A 19,660-nucleotide genomic window follows, 5' to 3' on the forward strand; every position below is an offset into this window, starting at 1 on the left:
ACAACCACTTCTATTTTCACAACCCCAAGTTACCATACTGTCAAGTTTTCAGCTATATTTATATATGTGAGATGACGTTCGGTATCCTTTAAGTCATTGCCCCACCCCCCAGTAGCAATCTACCATTATGAATTTGGAATGTATCCCTTCACAACCCTCCCTTTAAAAAGACAATTTTATAAGGCAAAATAAAGACAGGCATAGTTTAAAAAAGAACTGCTTTGTGTTCCAGTCATTCTAATTTACATAAGTGGTGTCACACTGTTTATATGACTCCGTTTGCTTTTTCCACTGCCCGTTCGAATATGTTTCGGGAGCCCTATTCTTATTGAAACATATGGCCCTGACTCATCATTGCATTGGATGGATGCACCACATTTATTTATCCCTGGAATGGGTAGGGTTTCCACGGATGCAGATAATCAAGAGAGGATAACACTCCAGGTAGAGGGAGCAACAGCAGCCAAAGCATGGGATAGGGAGGCTGGGGCCGCATCTGGGGGCTGGCAGGGGTCCAGGGTGGGGGAGCACAGGGCGCTTCGGGGGGAGCTGGGGGAGGTCTCATGCCTCAGGCCAGGAATCTGCAGTTGGCATGCTGGACATCTGGGATTGTGGGGACAGGCCCCCCCTTAGAACCACCCGCAGGGCCTTCACAATAATTCCACTTATCCACTCTCCAAGTCCTCCCTGGGGAGGCCTCTGTTACTCTTTCCATTAATTGTCTCATTAATGACCCACTGAAGTCAAGTACCCATTGTTCTCCCGGGCCTGGGGCAGCCTCCCTGGCTTTCTCCCCCCGGGCATTCGTAAACGTCTTTCCTTCCCCTGCTTTCTTTTGGCAGGCGTCCTTATCTGGTCCCTGCAGCCCTGGCCCGGCTGGTGCTGCCTCTTCCTCCACCCACACCCTGCGCTGCAAACCTGGGACCCCCGCATGGCAAAGCCACCCGCCTGGCTCACTCTCTCCCCGTCTCTGTCTCTGCCTGCCTTGCTTAGCCTGCGTCTAGGTGTGTGCCTCTTTCCATTTTTCTTTTCTTTCTTTCCTTTTTATTGTCTTAAACCATCTCTCTGTGTTTCTCTCCCTGACTTTCTGTCGCCTTCTCTCTTCGTGTGTATTTCTCTAGCTCCCTCTGTGTCTCCGTCTCTGCTTATCCAGCGTCTCTCTTTAGGAATACTTGTTAATGGTCTCATTGTCGCCCTCTGTTGCTGTTTCTGGGACTGTCTCTGTCTGTCTCTACCTGCTGATCCCTGTGCTTGTACACGTGCACGTGTGCATGCAGGCGAGCGTGTCTTTGTCTCTGATTCTGCCCCTCTCCCTCTCTCCCTCTAGCCCTGTGTGCATCTCTCTGTCTCTCCCTGTCTGTCTCTGTCTCCCTCTCTCCGCTCTCTGACTCACCTCTCCCTGCTCATCCGTCCTCCCTGGAGGGTCTCTGAACCCTGCTGATTGACTATTGTCCTGTTCCAACCCCTGCCTCACCGCCACTGCTTGCTCACCCACCGGGTCCCTGACACCCACAAAGGTCAAACCACCTCCCTCCCTCGCTTCTCTCCCAGGTTACAGCTCCGGCTTCCCTGGGATGACAGCCTCGGGGGTGTCAGCTCTAGGAGTAGGCAGGAGGTCCCACAGCTCCCAGACTTTGGGATTCATGCATCAGTACAGTGAAAAAAAAAAAAAATGGAGGGGACCAACAGAAGGTGACCAACTTTTGAGTTTTCTAAACGAGGATTTTTTTTTTTTAGTATTATCAACTTCTTACCATTCCATTAAAGAAAGAATATTCTAACACCAAAAACAAAAGTAGGAAGAGCAAGATATAAGAATACAGAATAGTCCTTTAAGTTAAATAAATTTAACTTTATGGAAACATTGCTACATTGCCTTTGTCTTACTTATTTTGCCTCAAATGGGTGCACATGTTGTCAGGGAGCAGCAGCTGTTCTCTGGCTGAGGTGGGAACCACTGATCTTGTCCAAGCCCTTCCTTGGTACCCATAGGGAAGTGGCAGGACCTTTATTGACGGTGGAAAGGGCAAAACTGGGACAGCCCACGAGCTCTCACTGGCCACTTCAGCACCTCACAAGGTCCTTTCTAGCCCCTCTGGTCTCTTACTTAAAATAATGTATTGAGGTGGGCAGACACCAGACTCCCTGTGTTCTAAGTCTTCCTCTGGTCTGTGTGTCTTTGAACAAGTAACTTAGCCTCTCTGTGCTTCATGTTTCCTCATTTCTAAAATGAGCAAACTAATAATCTCTAGAGTTGCCTAATACATAGCAAAAGCCCAGGACTTGTTATTCTTAACAGCAAAGAGGGGGTGGTTTCAGCTGATCCTGAGGGCAGCCTGGGATTAGGGAAGGGAACTTCTCCCCCTTTCTTCAGAGACCCCACCCAACATGCTCAGGCATCCCAAGCCCGGGAGCCAGCACTCTTGTCACCGAAGCTGACACTCCCAGTAGGAGCACAGGCGAGCCCGCTCAAGTGGCATTCGTGGGCACAGGCGCCAGCAAGGGTAGCCTGGGCGGGAGAGGAGTATGGTGGGTGCCGGTGATCCTGGACGCTTGGGAGGAAGCCGTTCGGAGATGCCCAGCAACTCCCGAGGCCTACTCAGCAGATGAGGCTGGAGGTCTCAGCAAGCAGGTGAGAGTAATTAGAGAAACTTTGGGTTACTGATATAAACTGACTTCATTTGTATTCAAGGCCTGGCAGGCCCGTTACAACTGGACAAACATTTCCTTAACACCTGCTCTGCGCCCAGCACTGTGCTAGTCAGGGGACCGAAGGTTAAACATCAGGGGGCTTGCTTTCAGGGGACTTACACAAGGCTCACCTCGTGCCAGCGGTGCTCTGCCTCAGAGGCAGGGCCAGAGACCCCAGCAAGGCCTGCCTGGGACACATGCCACATCTGTTCCTGGGGTCACACCACTCAAGGGTGGTTCACACCACTCAAGCGTGCACCCAGAAAGGAAAGCAGAGCACTTTGCAGCCAGACCTGACAGGACCTGGTGACTTATTGGATGAGGGGGTGAGGGAGGGGGAGCACAGGTGGCTCCTGATGTCCTGGCTTGGCACCTGGGTGGAGGTGATGCCATTCCGAGGAAACGCAGGACAGGGAGCAAGCCTGGGGGGCACGTGCAGTCCAGGCAGGGCCGGTGGGGTTCGGGTGCATGAGGCCCATCCAAGTGGAGGGGCTCAATGTGCATACGTAGGTGTCAGGATGAGGAGGAAGAGTTAAAGAAATGAATGGGTCGGTGCAAGGGAGGACGTGGGACCAAGGCCTTTAAAGGTTAGATAGAAATTTTGCCTACTGGGTTGGGCAGCGATTTAAAGGAGCACACACCAGGCAAAGAAAAGAGCCCAAGAAAAGACATGGAGGTGAAAGAAAGCAGCACAAAATGTTAGAAAAGCTAATCATTCCATTCAGCGTAGGCACTAGCTGTATTAATAGAGTAGTCGTGGGAGGTGTATCACAGCTAAAGAGAGAGACTGCAGAAGTTACTGAATGCCAGGGAGAAGAGTTTGGACATAATTCAGCAGGCAATGGGGAGCCATGGAAGGTTCTGGGGTAGAAGAGTGACATCATAAAGGCTATGTTTCAGGTTGATCTAACCTAACAGCACAGGATGGATTAAAACAGAGACCAGGGACTTCCCTGGTGGCACAGTGGTTAAGAATCCGCCTGCCAATGCAGGGGACACCCGCTGGAGCCCTCGTTCGGGAAGATCCCACATGCTGTGGAGCAACTAAGCCCATGCGCCACAACTACTGAGCCTGTGCTCTAGAGCCCGCAAGCCACCAACTACTGTGCCCGCGGGCCACAACTACTGAAGCCCACGCACCTAGAGCACGGGCTCAGGCCACAACAAGAGAGGCCACCGCAATGAGAAGCCTGCACACCGCAACGAAGAGCAGCTCCCATTCGCCACAAGTAGAGAAATTCCTGTTCTTCTGTTCCTGCGAGCAGAAACAAAGACCCAACGCAGCCAAAAATAAATTAAAAAAAAAAAACAAAAAACAGAGACCAGAAGAAAGGAATATAAGAGACAAGGATCATCACTCATTTATTCATTCAACAAACAGTAACTTCCTCTCTGCAGAAGCAACCCTTCTCAACCTAATGCTAATATGTATAAAATAGATAACTAATAAGAACCTGCTGTATAAAAAAAAAACCTAAATTAATTTTTTTTAAAAAAGCAAAAAACCCCCACCAAGTCACCTAGCGTTAATATTGCACAGAAAGAAAGAGTAAATGGGTTCTACTAAACATATCAGTATTATCAATAAATATAAATGGGTTGAAGTCACCTATTGAAAGGAGTCTTATATATACAGACAAGAGAACATTTTTCAGCATTAAAAAGGAAGGATATTCTGACACACGCTACATTATGCTAAGTGAAATAAGCCAGTCACAACAAGACAAATACTGTGTGATTCCATTTATATGAGGTACTTAGAGCAGTTAAATTCATAGAGACAGAAGGTAGAGTGGTGGTTGCCAGGGGCTGGGAGGAGGAGGAATGGGAGTTGTTAAATGGGTTCAGAGCTTCAGTTCTACAAGGTGAAAAGAGTTCTGGAAATTGGTTGCACAACAATGTGAATGTACTTAACACTCTTAACTGTATACTTTAAAACGGTTAAAATTGGAAAATTTTATGTAATGTGTATTTTACGACAATTAAAAATAAAGATAAAAATAAGAAAGGAGTTTTAGAATGGTTCATAGAACAAAACCCAACTCTACAAAAGAAATACACCTAAAACACTGATTCAAAAAGGCTAAAAAGAAAGGAATGGGAAAGATACACCAAGCAAACTTAAACAAAAGGAAAGCAAGGGCTGTGATCTTGATATATGACAAGACAGAACTCAGACTCCTGGCACTGAATGGGGCGAAGAAGATAAGAGTCAGACTATCTCTGCAGCACCACAACACACCAGCGCTTTCACAGCGCAGAAATGACAGGAAATGCAAGAATAAATAGAGATGCTTGTTAACAGAAGGCTAAAACATACCAAATTCAGTCCAAGTCTCATCTGGGGTCAAAAAATCAGTAAAAATACAGAAAATCCAAACAACATAATCTATACAATACATTTCCTGTATATGTAACAAAACTTGTACTCCCCCACCAAAATAGAGAATACACCTTTTCATACACATCATGAAAACTGACCATTATTAGAGCAAAAGAAATTGCAAAGCTTCGTCCAATGGTTTCTATGGGATAAAGGATGTAGAAGAACTTTGAAAATGAAAAAGCACCTAGCCAACATTAGTTACTGATGCTGTCAATACGATTATTGTTGTTACTATCATTATTCGCTGCTGGGTGGTCTTTCCGCTTTCTCCCTGGTTCTATGACATGTTCTAGAGGAGTCTGTCAAACAGGGGAGGTATAAATATGTAATCTTTACTGGCTCCATAAGAGCTACCATTTCTTCATTGTTTGCTATGTGCCAGCCACTGTACTGTTTTACATGCAGTCTTTTACTAGAAAGAGCTTTCTGTTTTATCAAAGCGAGCTTTCTGCTTCTCTTATATCACCTTCAGGGCCCAGAAGAGCGCTGGGTGCATTCTGGGTAAGTGCTCAGTGAAGACTTACAAACTGAAGCACACTGATCAGGAACCCACTTTGAAGTCAGATCTGAGTCTCAAACTTCACTTTGGCACTTACTACCTGTGTGACCCTGGGCAAGTTAAATACCCTCTCTGAACCTCAGTTTTCCAATATGTAAACACAGATAGGAGTAATACCTGCACCAACTGGGATTGTTCGGAAGTTTAAATGTAGTAACGCGTGTAAAGTGTTCAGCATGGTACCGGGTCCACAGAGACACTTAATATACATTAGTCTGAGGCTGACTAGAATCTACCGAACAGATAAAGAGCAGAACTTACCAAAGAGATAAACTTAGACTAGGGCTTCTTTTTTCTCAAAAAAAAAAAAAAAAAAAAATTTTTTTTTAAGTAGAAACATTTTCCAGTGCATGTGAAATGATTTTTTAAAATATCATATGAGTGATAGTAAAATAAGTTACAGTACATCCTTATTGTGGAATACCATAGGAATACTGCATTACAATGAAAAAGGATGAATTTTATCTACTTGTTCACACATGGCTATGATATGGCCATGATATGCTGGGGAAAAAAAAAAGCAAGCTTCAAAATAGGAACAGAATAGTTCCCATCCTTCTTTTTTTTTTTTTTTTTTTTTTTTTTTAGTACGCGCAGGCTCAGCGGCCATGGCTCACGGGCCCAGCCGCTCCGCGGCATGTGGGATCCTCCCGGACCAGGGCACGAACCCGTATGCCCTGCATCCGCAGGCGGACTCTCAACCACTGCAGCACCAGGGAAGCCCCCCATCCTTCTTTTTAAAAAATTATACATGCATAGAGAAAGGTCTGGAAGTATATACATCTAATTGTTAAAGGGAGTACGATTCAGGACTTGTGATAAGTGTCTCTTTTAACTTCTTACATACCTTTTTTTGTAATTTTTTTTTTTTTTTCGGTACACGGGCCTCTCACTTTTGTGGCCTCTCCCGTTGTGGAGCACAGGCTCCGGACGCGCAGGCTCAGCGGCCATGGCTCACGGGCCCAGCCGCTCCGCGGCATGTGGGATCCTCCCGGACCGGGGCACGAACCCGTGTCCCCTGCATTGGCAGGCGGACTCTCAACCACTGTGCCACCAGGGAAGCCCCTCTTTTGTAATTTTAACACACACACACACACACACACACACACACACACACACGTAGAAGAAAGAAGAAAAAAATAAACAGAAAAAAAAGTTCTCAAATTCTCTTTGGCCTGTATTTTTCATGGGACTTTGAAAGCCGTTGAACTGAATAGAGGAGGTGGTTAATTCTTCTGGCAAGTGTGAGAATTTCCATACCCAGCTTTTCTTTTTGAAAGAGAGAGACTGAAGGAGGGAGAATGAATTGCTCCAGCATTACTCATTCCTCAGCACATCCAAACAGGTAGTCTCACTCTTGTCCCTGCCACCACTGCAGGCCTGACACACAGAGTAGCAGAGAAACTCTTTGATAAATGTCAACTGAAATAGAGCAATCAGCTGAAAGCCATTTGCTGAGCTGTCTGACTGCCCTGGGCTCCAGGTTTTCCTTTATTCATTTATCATGATATACGGCTTTGGCCAACATACACACAGGAGAGAAATTGTTGACATGTGGAACCCAAGTACAGAAAATCTTTCATTCCTGCCTCCTCCCACCCCCCTACCCCCCCTCCCCGGTCTGTTCACCAAATAAGTTTTTGTTTATTTAAAGACTACAGAGGATTTGGCTGTTAAGAACCAAATGCCTTTGGAGTGGAGTTACAACATAATTTATCATTTCCTCTGTTTATTAAAAAATCCTGCATCTTTGAGAAGCACATTTGCAGTGATTGGGGGATTTCGGCCACTCACAAAAGACTGCTGCAAAGCCCCTGCCATGTGGCTTACTCCAAAAAAGGCTCCTTGATTGCTATTTCTATCCCTGTCCCTCCCCCAGCTGACTTCCGATCGTGTGATGGCTGCTCAGGGCTGGTGAATGGGGTTGGACTGAGGACAGGTAAGCGGGGCAGGAGATTATGGTTCGCTTCTTTCATCTTTGACCTAACTCTGACCTTGAATCCTGCTGGCTGTCGTGCAGCTGCTCTGCCAGTACAAAGCAGAGGGAGAAGTGCAACCCTTATTACCTCTCGCACAGGACAGAGTCTGAGAGGAGTCAAACAGCAATGATAACTTGGATGCTGCTTTGAAGGAAGGCAGCCAGGCCCTGCTGCTGCCAGAGTGGGTTCCTTTCTAAAGGCAGACATCTGGCAGAACTGGAATAAACTTCCTACCTTCCACCCAAGACATCACAGACAGCAGCTCAGGCCAGTGACCATGCACCTCTCAGAGACAGGGGGTCACATCTCACCCATCTTTGTATTCCCAGCACAGAGCACAGTACCTGGCACAAAGCTGGTGCTCCCCGTTTGTGACAGCAGCAGGATGAAGTGGGAGGAGCACGATTGAGATCAGGCCCCAACGTGACCCCCAGGTCTGCCAGTTGCTAACTGTGTAACCCCAAGCAAAAAAACTTAACCTCTCTGAGCTCTCCCCTCTCTGTAGAATGAGACTGACGATGAATAAGGAAACCTCTAACACTTTGGGCAAGTTATCTAATATTGTCAAGTCTTAGTTTTCCTATTTGTAAAATGGAGATAATACGCATCTTGTGAGTTTACTGTGAAGATTAAAAAATATTACCTAGAACTGTATCTAGCTCATGATGGCTATATTAGGAATGAATGAAGGAACAAAAGAACAAAGGAAAAAAATTACTGGGGGGGGAACACCTAACTTAACCTACCTAGTACCCAAAGATGAGCCACAATAAACCACTTGTCCATCAATAACAGGTAGGCCCTGGGGACAGGGATCTCATTACCAAGTAAATGTTGAGAACAAAGGAAAGAGTAGAAAATGACAGCATAACCGTGTTAAGACCAGAAAGAGAGGGAAAAAAGCCAGCATTTATTGAGTCGCTACTATGTGCAATTCATTCACAGCACATCTGAATGCCTACTATGTTCCAGGCGTTATGCTAACTTCTAAGGAAACTAAAAACATACAGACTAATTATCAAAAAGAACAATTAAGGCTCAGATAAAAGCAATGGACAGTGCTAGAAGAGCCAATAACAGGCGTCCTAGGTTGGGGGAAAAACGAAGACTTCCTCAAGGAAGTGCTATCCAAGCTGAGAGCCAAGGATGAACAGGACCAGCCAGGTGAGGAGTGGGAGAATGGTCCAGGCAGAGAAAAGAGCATGTGTGATGACTCAGAGGCAGAAGCACTGCTCTGGGTGCTTTATACATAGGTACTTAGAGATCATTAACTCAGACTGATTCCATCCTTTCCTTTGCAGTTGTTATTCTTTCCAATCAATTTATTTAGATTTTATTGTTTGGTGGAAATGGGCCTCTAGCAAAGGTATCCAGGCACAGGTGAAGGCCCACGTTGTCCCAAGCAGAGTTCAAAGGTGGGGACAGGGCCTGACTAATTGTACGAAAAGGAGGCTACCAAGATGAGGAGCAGGCAGTGCTAAGCCTGCCAATGGTCCTGACAGCTCGGGGACGTCACAGTCAAGGCAAATGACCCAAGTAAAGGCCCTCTGTCAGCAACAGAGACTCTCTGAGGGCCACCCAGGCCAGAAGGTCCAGAGCAGATGGGGTGGACAGGGGACAGGAGGAAGAGAATCAACAGTGTCTCACTGGAAGGCTGGGCTTTCCAAGGACTGACAAGTGTATGGTGACAGCCTTCCGTGTGGATGGGGTAGAGAGGTGCCAATTTGCCACCCATGGGATCCACTAGAAACTGGGCTTGGGAGTACTGCTGGCCCCTGGGGGATTTTCATCCAAGGAGTTCTTTGGTTTTCACTGCCAGATGTCTGTCCAGCTCTGCAACTGTGTCATTGGCCATTTGGCTGATCTGCAGAAACACAAAATGAGACAACCTGATAACTGGGGCTGAGAAGGGGAGGGGAAGAAATATTCCAGAATTATGAAAGGTTATCTGGGAAATAATAATGGTGACAAAAGCTCACAAGAATTGCATCCCAGCCAGGTACTGTACTAAGAACTTTGTATACATACGCTTATTGACTCCTAACGGCAAGAAATAGAAACCACGAGATAGTATTATCATTCCCATTTCACAGATGAGGAAACTGAGGCAGTTAAAAATCACTTGTTCAGGATACACAGCTAGAACGCAGCAATGACAGACTTTAATCCCAGGTAGTCTGACTGCACAGCCCAAAATAGTTAACTATTATTACAGAGTGCAGAGAAGCCAGTCTTATCTGTCCCTTAATGAACATCTAGAATTTCCTACACCTCAGACACTCTGCTATATAAAGCCCTCATACCAATTAATAAGGAGAATATTAAGATCCCAATAGACAAGCAGAAAAAAAGTACTGAAAAAAGATGAAGTACCTCTGGTTAACAAACATGGAAAATTCAATAGACACTGAAGAAATGCAAATTTAAAACAAGATATAATTTAGTTATCATAGTTAACAAAATTTGATATTGTGGTTTTTAATTATAATATTCAATACCAGAGCTATGGTGAAATGGATAAACTCACATATCACTGATAGGAATTCATATTGATGCAAATGTTCTTATTACCATTTTTTAACCCCAAACTCTCTCAACTGGGAAATTACCACATAAATGGAATCCGAGAAAATGTTCTTAAGTTCTATATGCAAAGATATATACCAAAGCTTATAATCATAAATCAGAAAATTTAAAATGACAGCACATGTAATTGAATACATACAGACGTTAAAAAGGGTTAAGACTGTCTATTTCTCATGGAGAGGGTATAAATATAAATAACATTCCAGTATATAGCTCTGAAATGTCTGTTTTATAACAAGCCTGGATTGCTTTTGTAATCAGAGAAAAAGAAATAATGTTTCAAGATATTATTTATAATATCATGGAAACATGCTCATGTTACCCTTGAATTAAAGAAAAAGCAGAATACAAAATGTGTATATACATAGTAGAAATGATCTCAAATACGTTAAAAATACACATATTTTTTAAACTAAAAGAAAATGTGTCAGAATGTTAATAGTGATTATCTTTTAGTGATGGGAAGACAGGAAATGTATTATTCATGTCGGTATCTGTCACATTTAGCATAAAACTTAGTACATAGCAAGTGCTCAGGAAATATTTGCTAAATGAATAATTATTAGTTTTCTGTGCTTTTCTATATTCTCCACATTTTCTGCAATAAACATATACTCCCTCAAAGAATGAAAAACAAAACACAGTTCAAAATTTAGTGAGTGTTGCAGCCTCCCTCTCATGTGTAAAGGGACCTCAGGCAGGAAGCCTCAGGCAGGAAGCTCTGAAGGGGGCTGCGTGGTGCCCAGGATCTGTGTGTTCAGCAGCACAGCGGCTGTGTGACATCTTTATTTGCAGCCCACAGGCCCTGGCCAGGAACTGGGAAATAAATGCCCTGGAAAGGATTTGGAGCAATTGGTCCCAGGCAGGGAGACAGCCAGGTTCTTGCCGTAGCAGCAGCTGCATATTTTGTAGTGGGGAGAGCTGGGGCTGCTGGGCTCTCCAGAACAGGACCAGCTTGAAACAGCCGCTTGGGCCTCCTCACTCAGCCGACACAAACCCTTGGCAGGCTTCTTGTGCCCCCACCCCGAGCAGCCGCCTTGCATGGGGTGTGGCGTGGTGCCCAGCAGCACTTCAGCACCTGCAGGGTGGCAGCCTGGGATGGCCAGGAACGAGGGCTGCAAGCCTCCTCTGGAAAAATGGTGTTTGGAGACAGAGACTGGGACTGGGGGGGAGGAAGAGTACCTACAGGAACAATCTGATAACCTGGGTCATGGGTTAAATTCTCAGTGGGGTGACAACGTGCACGTTTCCACTTTGAGTCTCAGTTTCCTCATCTCTCAAATGGGGATGCTAGTCCCTTCCTCAGAGAGTAACTGTGAGGGTTAAACAAAATCATGAATATACAAGTACGTTTAAACTGGTTATTTGCTATGCAAATGTTGCTTGTGTTACTCTGATTTTTACTACCACTTTCTGATTTCTTTTCAAATTAATCAATTGATGAAAATATTTACTAACTCTGCCATAGTATGGGCACAAAATGCCCTTGGGACAGTCCACCTGCAAGTTCATCTTTTCCATCTTAACGATGATTAACAACAACAAAGATACCAACAACAGCCATCTATTTACTAGGAGCCAAACACTGGGCTAAAAACTTTACATGCATCATTTCACATAATCCTCAAAAAGTATGAAATACTATTATTATCTCCCTTTAATATACTGTGAATATTAACGATTTCACCTGACAGTTGCACAGTAGTTCACACTATGCAGAAATGTTTTGTCCTCTGTTACTTCGTTCAAATCCAACGTTACATACCTATACTATAAGGCAGGTGGGACAGGTATTACCCCATTTTACAGGAGTAGACCAAGGCATAGGATGTTAACTAAGCGGCCCAAGATCACATAAAAAGTCAGTGGTATGACGGAGCCAAGAACTCACCTAGCCCTGATTGCCAGTTTAGTGCTGCTACTCCCTTTGGGGAGCCCACAGAACCTGGCCTAGTCCTTCCTCATTCAAGGGAGGCTGTGCTAGACTCATTAAAACAGTTAATCCCATTCCCATATTCAAAGCCATAAGGTTGAGAGAGAGAGGAGTAGGATGGACAAAGAGGGCAATTACTGAAGACCGGCAACCATACTAGCTACTTTAAAGTATGTTGTGTCATTTGGTCCTCTTACCAATCCTGTGAGATAGGCATTACTTCTCCCACTTTACAGATGAGGAAACAGGCCCAGAAAGGTGAAGCCATTTGCTGACCTTAACAGCTGAGAAGTGAAAGAGCTAGAATTCGAATCCAGCCCAGTCTGACTCCAGAGCAAGAGCCCTTTCCATTACAGCATCCTGCCTCATAAAGATGATAACGTCATCATCAACACCATCGTCACGTCATGGTCATGATCATCATTGTCATCACGTTGGCTCCTTGTATGTTCAGGAAAATGAAAGGCAGAGGCAGAAAAGGGAGCCCATTAAGAGCACACAGCACGCCCCTGGGCCAGGCCTGGGGAGCAAAGCTCGGAGCGCCCACAGTGCCAGTGGGTGCTGCTCCCACCTACTGCCTCACTCAGTCCAGCCTGCCTGCCTGCCTGCCTGCACGGTCTGCTAGGAGCCCTTCAGCCCCACTAGCACCCAGCTTCACTTCAGAGCGGCTCTGTTTCTCAGAAAAAAGCGGCAGTGAAAGGATCTTGGCCAGATTTACCGGTGGTTTCTGCCAAGTGCTTTAATGTTCAGCAGACCCATTTATAGCAAACTAAAGTGAAGGTGAAACAGCAGGCTGACAGATGTCAGAGTCCCAAGTGGGAAGACCCTGGTCCTTCTTCAGCAGAGCTGGCCTGGGCTGGGGGTTGGGAAGGTTGTAGAGGAGAGGTGGGGAATCAGACATGACTGCAGGAATAGGACCTACAACTGAATCCTTTTATTCTTATATACCAAAGATGAAACACTTTTATAATACAGTTTTAAAAAATCTGACTCAAAAGAATTTTGGAAATTAAAAAAAAAAAAAGAAAATTTCACAAAGAATAAAATTACAATTGTTCATAATCCAAATGACCACCATTAACATTTTGAAGTAAATAAGCTGCCAACTTTTTCACATACATGATACTTTTTCATTACAAAAATGGAATATTATAGTGTAACCTAGCTTAAAAAAATACATTCCAAAAGCATTTACTGTATCTGTAAAGTATAACTGTCTATATATAGAGATTCCAGCGAATGGATGTAAAACAAGCTATTTTCCTACTATCAGAAATTTAGACAGTTTCCAGTTTTCTATTATACATAATACATCAATGGACACTGCTGTAGATAAGATTCTCGATAACTTATTTTAAATAAATCCCTAAGTCAATGAATCAGAAATTGTATGGGTTTTGGTATATACTACCATATTATCCTCTAGAAAGGTTTATGGATTTATAGAAAGAATAACTAAATCTTTTCTGCAGAGTGTGGAAGTAAAAACAATAATTCTAAGATGAGCAACATTTTAAGTTCACATTAAAAATTTTAGGTTCAAATGTTAGGGATGAGAAAGGCAAAAAATTTTTAAAATACACATATTCTAAACACCCTGCAAGTGATTTAGACAGCACGTATCAAGAACCTTAAAAATATGCGTTCCCTTTGTGCCATAATTCCACACATGAGACTCTACCCTAGGGAAGTCATTTCAACAAAGATTTATCTATAAAAATATTCACTGCAACCTTATTTATAACAAAAAATGTTTAAACAAACTAAATGTCCAACAAGAGGGCTTATGAAAGTGAATTATGGTATAACCACAAGATGGACTATTTTGCAACCATCAGAATGCGGCTGTTTACAAAGAGTTTTTTTAAGGAAAAGAAAATGCTAATAGTCAATGCTAAACAGAAAATAAAAACCTGGATACAAAATTGTATGTAAACTATAAGTTTTCAATCATGTTAAAAACTATGTAGTTAAAAAAGGGGAGGGGGGAAGGAGAAATATCCCCAAATGTGGGACTATGGGGTGAATTTTTCTCCATTTTTAAGAACAGTCTTCTGAATTCTCTACATTTTCTACAATGAGCCTACACTGCTCAGAAACAAAGTAAACAAATACATTTAAAAAAACTTTTTGATAAAGCAACAATCAGCCTCTGCCTTGCTTATTTAAAAAAATAAATAAAAAATAAAAACAAAAAAAACCACACCCAAAACTCCAGATCGGTGCCTTCTGTTGGGGAAAAAGAACAAAATGAAGCGTGCAAAGACAATTAATATTTACTTTACTCAAGCTTTTCCGTAAGAAGTTAAACAAAATGATCCCCATTTGAAGGCATTACCAAAAATGTTAACATTGTTTCACGTATCCCTTCAGTGTGGGATGAAGAAAACACTTATCTGAATGAAAGAACAGGAATGACCATCGGGCTTCCCTGGTGGCGCAGTGGTTGAGAGTTCGCCTACAGATGCAGGGGACACGGGTTCGTGCCCCGGTCTGGGGAGATCCCACATGCCGCAGAGCGGCTACGCCCATGAGCCATAGCCGCTGAGCCTGCGCGTCCGGAGCCTGTGCTCCGCAACGCGAGAGGCCACAACAGTGAGAGGCCCGCGTACCGCAAAAAAAAAAAAAAAAAAAAAAAAAAAAATGACCATCATTACAGTGGCTTTACTTAGATATGTGGAGAAAAAAAATCCATAAAGGTTAGACATAAAACGTATTCCCTCCCTCCCTCCCTCCCTTTCGTGGCCACACCATATGGCTTGCAGGATCTTAGTTCCCCGACCAGGGATCGAACCCGGAACCTATAAGTGAAAGTGCCGAGTCCTAACCATGGACCCCCAGGAAGTCCCAACTGAGTGTTTTCTCGTGCAAACTTTTAACCATATCACAGTAAATAAAGTTATTAACAACAACGGTAAGAACTAATATTTAAGTGATAATATCTTAAATAATAAAGATTATTGCACTGGATATATCATGTAGTATATATAGTATGATCCTTTTTCTTGTAATATTACATATGTGTTTACAGAGATAACCTGAAGGCCTGCAAGAAAATGTTAACAAGGGTAATCTCTGGGTGATGAGACTGCAATTACTTTCTTCTTAATTTTTTAATATACACTAAACATCTATTAATTTAGTATAAGAAAAAAACTAATAAAGTTGTTTTCATTTTGGAAAATAATAATAATCAACAGTAATAAGCACGGAATAAAAAAGTCTAATCTGAAGAGGAAGGTGAAAAGGCAGGTGCTAATGAGTGAAGGCTTCGGGCGAGATCTTTGTCAAGTAGGTTTTATCAAGAGTGCCGGTATAGGGGCTTCCCTGGTGGAGCAGTGGTTAGAAATCCGCCTGCCAATGCAGGGGACACGGGTTCAAGCCCTGGTCCGGGAGGATCCCACACGCTGCAGAACAACTGAGCCCGTGTGCCACAACTACTGAAGCCCGCGTGCCTAGAGCCCGTTCTCCACAACTGGAGAGGCCACCCAACGAGAGGCCTGCGCACCGCAACGAACAGGAGACCCCTCTCACCGCAGGTAAAGAAAAGCCTGCGCGCAGCAGCGAACACCCAACGCGGCCAAAAATAAAAATAAATAAATTGAAAGAAAAAAAAAGAGTGCTGGTATAAAAAAATAATAAAACTAAAAACCCAAAAAACAAAATTAGTGAACAAATCAAACAAAACAATAACAAGCACACAGATAAAGAGAATGGATTTAGTAGTTACCAGAGGGAAGCAGGGTGGGGGGAGGACAAAATGGGTAAAGGGGGTCAACTGTATGGTGACGGGTGGAAACTAAACTTTTGGTGGTGACCACACTGTAATGTATACAGAAGTCAAAATATAATGTTGTATACATGAAACATATAGTATTATAAATCAATGTTACCTCAATAATTTTTTTAAAAGTACAAGAAGACAGATCACAAAAAAAAGAAAAAGGAGATTGCTGGATATCTGATCATTCTTCCTTTTTTCAAGGAGCGTGGGCTCTGGTCCCTGAGGCAGATGCCCAGACTTGCTGAGTGAGGAGTGCCTGACAGGCCCCAGAGGTCCACAGGCTCACCACCAGGAAGCAACACAAAGACCAAGTGTCAACTGCAGCGATGGAATTCCCTGGGAGGCAGACAAGGAGCTGCCCCAGCTAGACTCTTACAAGGCCTGGGCAGTGCTCAGAAAAGGCCGGGCTAGTCTCTGAACCTCTGTGAGCTAATGCAGGCAAAGAGGAGGGAACAAAGAGGTCAGGAAGGGCGCTCCGAGGGGCTAGGTGTCACATACTCTAACGGTACTTCTAGCATCCCAGGGCAACCCTTCAAGGGAAGAATTACAAATCCCTTTGTACAGAAGAAACAGAGTCCACGGAGTCAAGAAACTTCTCCAAGGTTATAAGACATCAAGTGCGGAACAACCTCTTTCTAACACTGGTGCCGTTACAGGGGTATTGCTGCAATGCTTCCAGGTCACTACCTTTCCTGTCTGCTTTCGCGTATCTGGGAGTTCTTAAAAAATGCACATTCCTGGGCTTCCCTAGTGGCGCAGTGGTTGAGAATCTGCCTGCTAACGCAGGGGGCACAGGTTCGAGCCCTGGTCTGGGAGGATCCCACATGCCGCGGAGCAACTAGGCCCGTAAGCCACAACTACTGAGCCTGCGCGTCTGGAGCCTGCGCTCTGCAACGAGAGAGGCCGCGATGGTGAGAGGCCCGCGCACCGCGATGAAGAGTGGCCCCCGCTCGCCACAACTGGAGAAAGCCCTCGCACAGAAACGAAGACCCAACACAGCAAAAATAAATAAATTAATTAATAAACTCCTACCCCCAACATCTTTAAAAAAAAAAAAAAGCACATTCCTAGGCAGACCTACTGAATCAGAAAATGCAGGAGCGGGCCAGGCATCCATCTAAAATTCTCCCCTGGGTGACTGTTGGGCCTGGTCGACGACTAGCATTCTAACTGCGAGTCTAAGAGAAGGGAGTAGTAGCCAGTTTACGGCCTCCTCCTGATGACCCCCTAACGGCTCTCCTAGCCTCCCGCGTCTTCCCTTTTTACTCCCCATCCTGGCCACACTCCTGTTCATTCTTCCTAACATAATGCTTTTATTGTGGACGAGGAGGCTTTGGGAAAGCCCTTTATATTACGCTAAACATTAAAAATTCTATCTCCTCAAGACTGGTAAATTCATCTTCCCGTCTTAATTCCACTGGTACCACTCAAGTTCAGGCCACCATCATTTCCTGGTTGGACTTCTGCAACAGCCTCCGGGCCTCCAGCCTTGCCCTTTACCATCCATTTTCCACCCAGCCACCACAGCCATCTTTTGAACACAAGTGTGAGGCCCCACTGTCTGAAAAAATAATCGTTCAAGGGAGCTCCTGTTTCAGAATTACCTGGGGAGCAATTTAAAATGCATACCCCTAGGCCCCACCCCAGACTCACTGACTCTGTCTCTGGTAGTGGAGGGGGAGGGGAGGGGAGGATATACTTTTTTTTTTTTTTTTTTTTGCGGTACGCGGGCCTCTCACTGCTGTGGCCTCTCCCGTTGCGGAGCACAGGCTCCGGACGCGCAGGCTCAGCGGCCATGGCCCACGGGCCCAGCCGCTCGGCGACATGTGGGATCCTCCCGGACCGGGGCACGAACCTGCGTCCCCTGCATCGGCAGGCGGACTCTCAACCACTGTGCCACCAGGGAAGCCCTCTATACATATTTTTATTAGCTCCTCAAGTGACTGGAATGCTGTGATGATAGATTAGATTATTGTTCAACAAGTATTCACTCCTTCCCCCAGGCCTCCATGAACATATATACTTCCCTGCCCCGGTGGTGCTGGGCTTGGCCCATGAGATTTGCGTGGACTGTGGGTTGTGACAAGAGCAGGTGCTTAAAACGTACTTGAGGAGCTGGGCTTATGCTCTTGGCATCTGCTGTTGCCATGAAAAGATGCCCTGGGACGCTTGTTGACTCCAGAAGACTGGAGAGATGTGCAGCAGACTTGAGCCCCATCCAAGATCTGAAGGCAAGTACACTGAGCCCAGCCTAGAACAGCTACATCCCAGCTGACCCACAGAAACGAGAATAAGAAATAATGCTTGATACATAAATCACTGAGTTTTGAGGTACTCTGCTACACGGCATTCTTGTGGCCACGGATGACTGATAAAGATGCACAGCCAAAGTGGGAACCTCTGGACGTGTCTTCTCTGTCCATTCCCAGTGTCATCCCGGGTCCAAGCCACGGTTATCTAAGTGAATGGTGTTCTTTTCCATCACCATACCTGTACACATGCTGTTCAACATTTCCCCCTCGCCTCTCACTATTTCACTCCAGTAGCTCCTGTAAGACTTGTTGAAGTACCGCTACTCAGCACACTAAGAACAGTGCCAAGTCCCCAATTCTCCACACCCAGGCAACCAAGCACAGACAGGAGAGCATCAGAGTATAGCCTCTGAGATCAGCTGCTGGGTTTGGATCGCACTGCCGCCATTTACCGGCAGTGTGACCTTGGGCAAGTTATCTACCTTCTGTGGACCTCAGTTTCCTCACCACCCACCTCACAGCTTTGTAGTGACGAGGATAAATGAAGTGCTCTAAAGCGTTCAGCTTAGAGCCTGGAACACAGTGGAAGGTCAGCAGCTTCCTCTCCTCCTCCTTATTCCCAGGGTCCCGTGAAGGGCCAGGTCCAGAACAGAGACTATAGCCAATACCGATCCCATCAGTGAAAGAACTAGGAGTATTCCATTTTCATTCTCCGCACTTCAGACATGAACAAGTGATCTTCTGGGTCAGATACATAAGCACTACATCTGTTGGCAACAGTACCTGTTTCTCTATGAGCCTAATGGTGTCCTCCGAGGCCTTGTCCTTCGACTTCTTCAGCTTATTCATTGCGTTGGTACGAACCTTCCGTAAAGAGTCTTTGGCCTTGTTGGTGTTCTGTTTAGCCAGTTTCACCAGCATTTCCCTGTGCTCCCTGGTTACTCTGATAAAAGACAAAAGAACATTCAACAAAATCATCCCACACATTAACAGCCAGCCAAGAATTCAACATCACTTTGTCCACTAGCTCAGCAGTTTGTAACTTTCCTCTCTGCCGGTGGAGGGTCTTCACGTTCCTGACACACGCCCATGGGGATGCTCAAGGTCAAGGAAAGTTCCTGGTGAGACAGCTGAGAACAGCCAGTAAGAAGAGTGTTGCTTAAAAGCACGAGCCAGGGAGTCTAGGCAGGCCTGAAGTCAAATCTTGGCCATGCCCCTTACCAGATGCATAGCTGACTTCCCCTCCTCAGAGTTCCCATCTGTACAATGGGGATAGTCAGTACCTGACTTAAATGGGTGGTGTGAAGATTATGCGATGATGCATGTATATTGTTTAGCACTGACCTTGGCACATTTTAAGTGCTCAATAAAAGGAAGCAACTATTAGCTATAATTCCACCCCTTTGTCTCCAGCTAAAGAAAGCGGTGCCAATGGATGATGATGCTACAGAAATAGCATCATCTCTATACCTCTAACTCACCCAAAGCAA

The 19,660-nt window shown here is 44.9% G+C and overlaps 1 protein-coding gene across 4 annotated transcripts in view; it reads right to left on the minus strand.

Moving 5' to 3' along the window:
• Positions 1-8,904: 8,904 nt before the first annotated feature.
• The window catches only part of MRRF (mitochondrial ribosome recycling factor), a 54,965-nt gene continuing 44,209 nt past the window's right edge, over positions 8,905-19,660 (minus strand). For all 4 annotated transcript variants that reach the window (XM_007123603.3, XM_028493554.2, XM_007123604.4 and 1 more), the window contains 2 exons: positions 18,954-19,113; positions 8,905-9,479 (listed from right to left, as the gene is read on the minus strand). In XM_007123603.3, the coding sequence (XP_007123665.1) occupies positions 9,402-9,479; positions 18,954-19,113 (238 nt within the window). In that variant the 3' untranslated portion in view covers positions 8,905-9,401. The remainder of the gene's footprint in view (positions 9,480-18,953; positions 19,114-19,660) is intronic.

Source organism: Physeter macrocephalus, chromosome 9 (assembly GCF_002837175.3).
Source record: "Physeter macrocephalus isolate SW-GA chromosome 9, ASM283717v5, whole genome shotgun sequence".
NCBI classification, from domain to species: Eukaryota; Metazoa; Chordata; class Mammalia; order Artiodactyla; family Physeteridae; genus Physeter; species Physeter macrocephalus.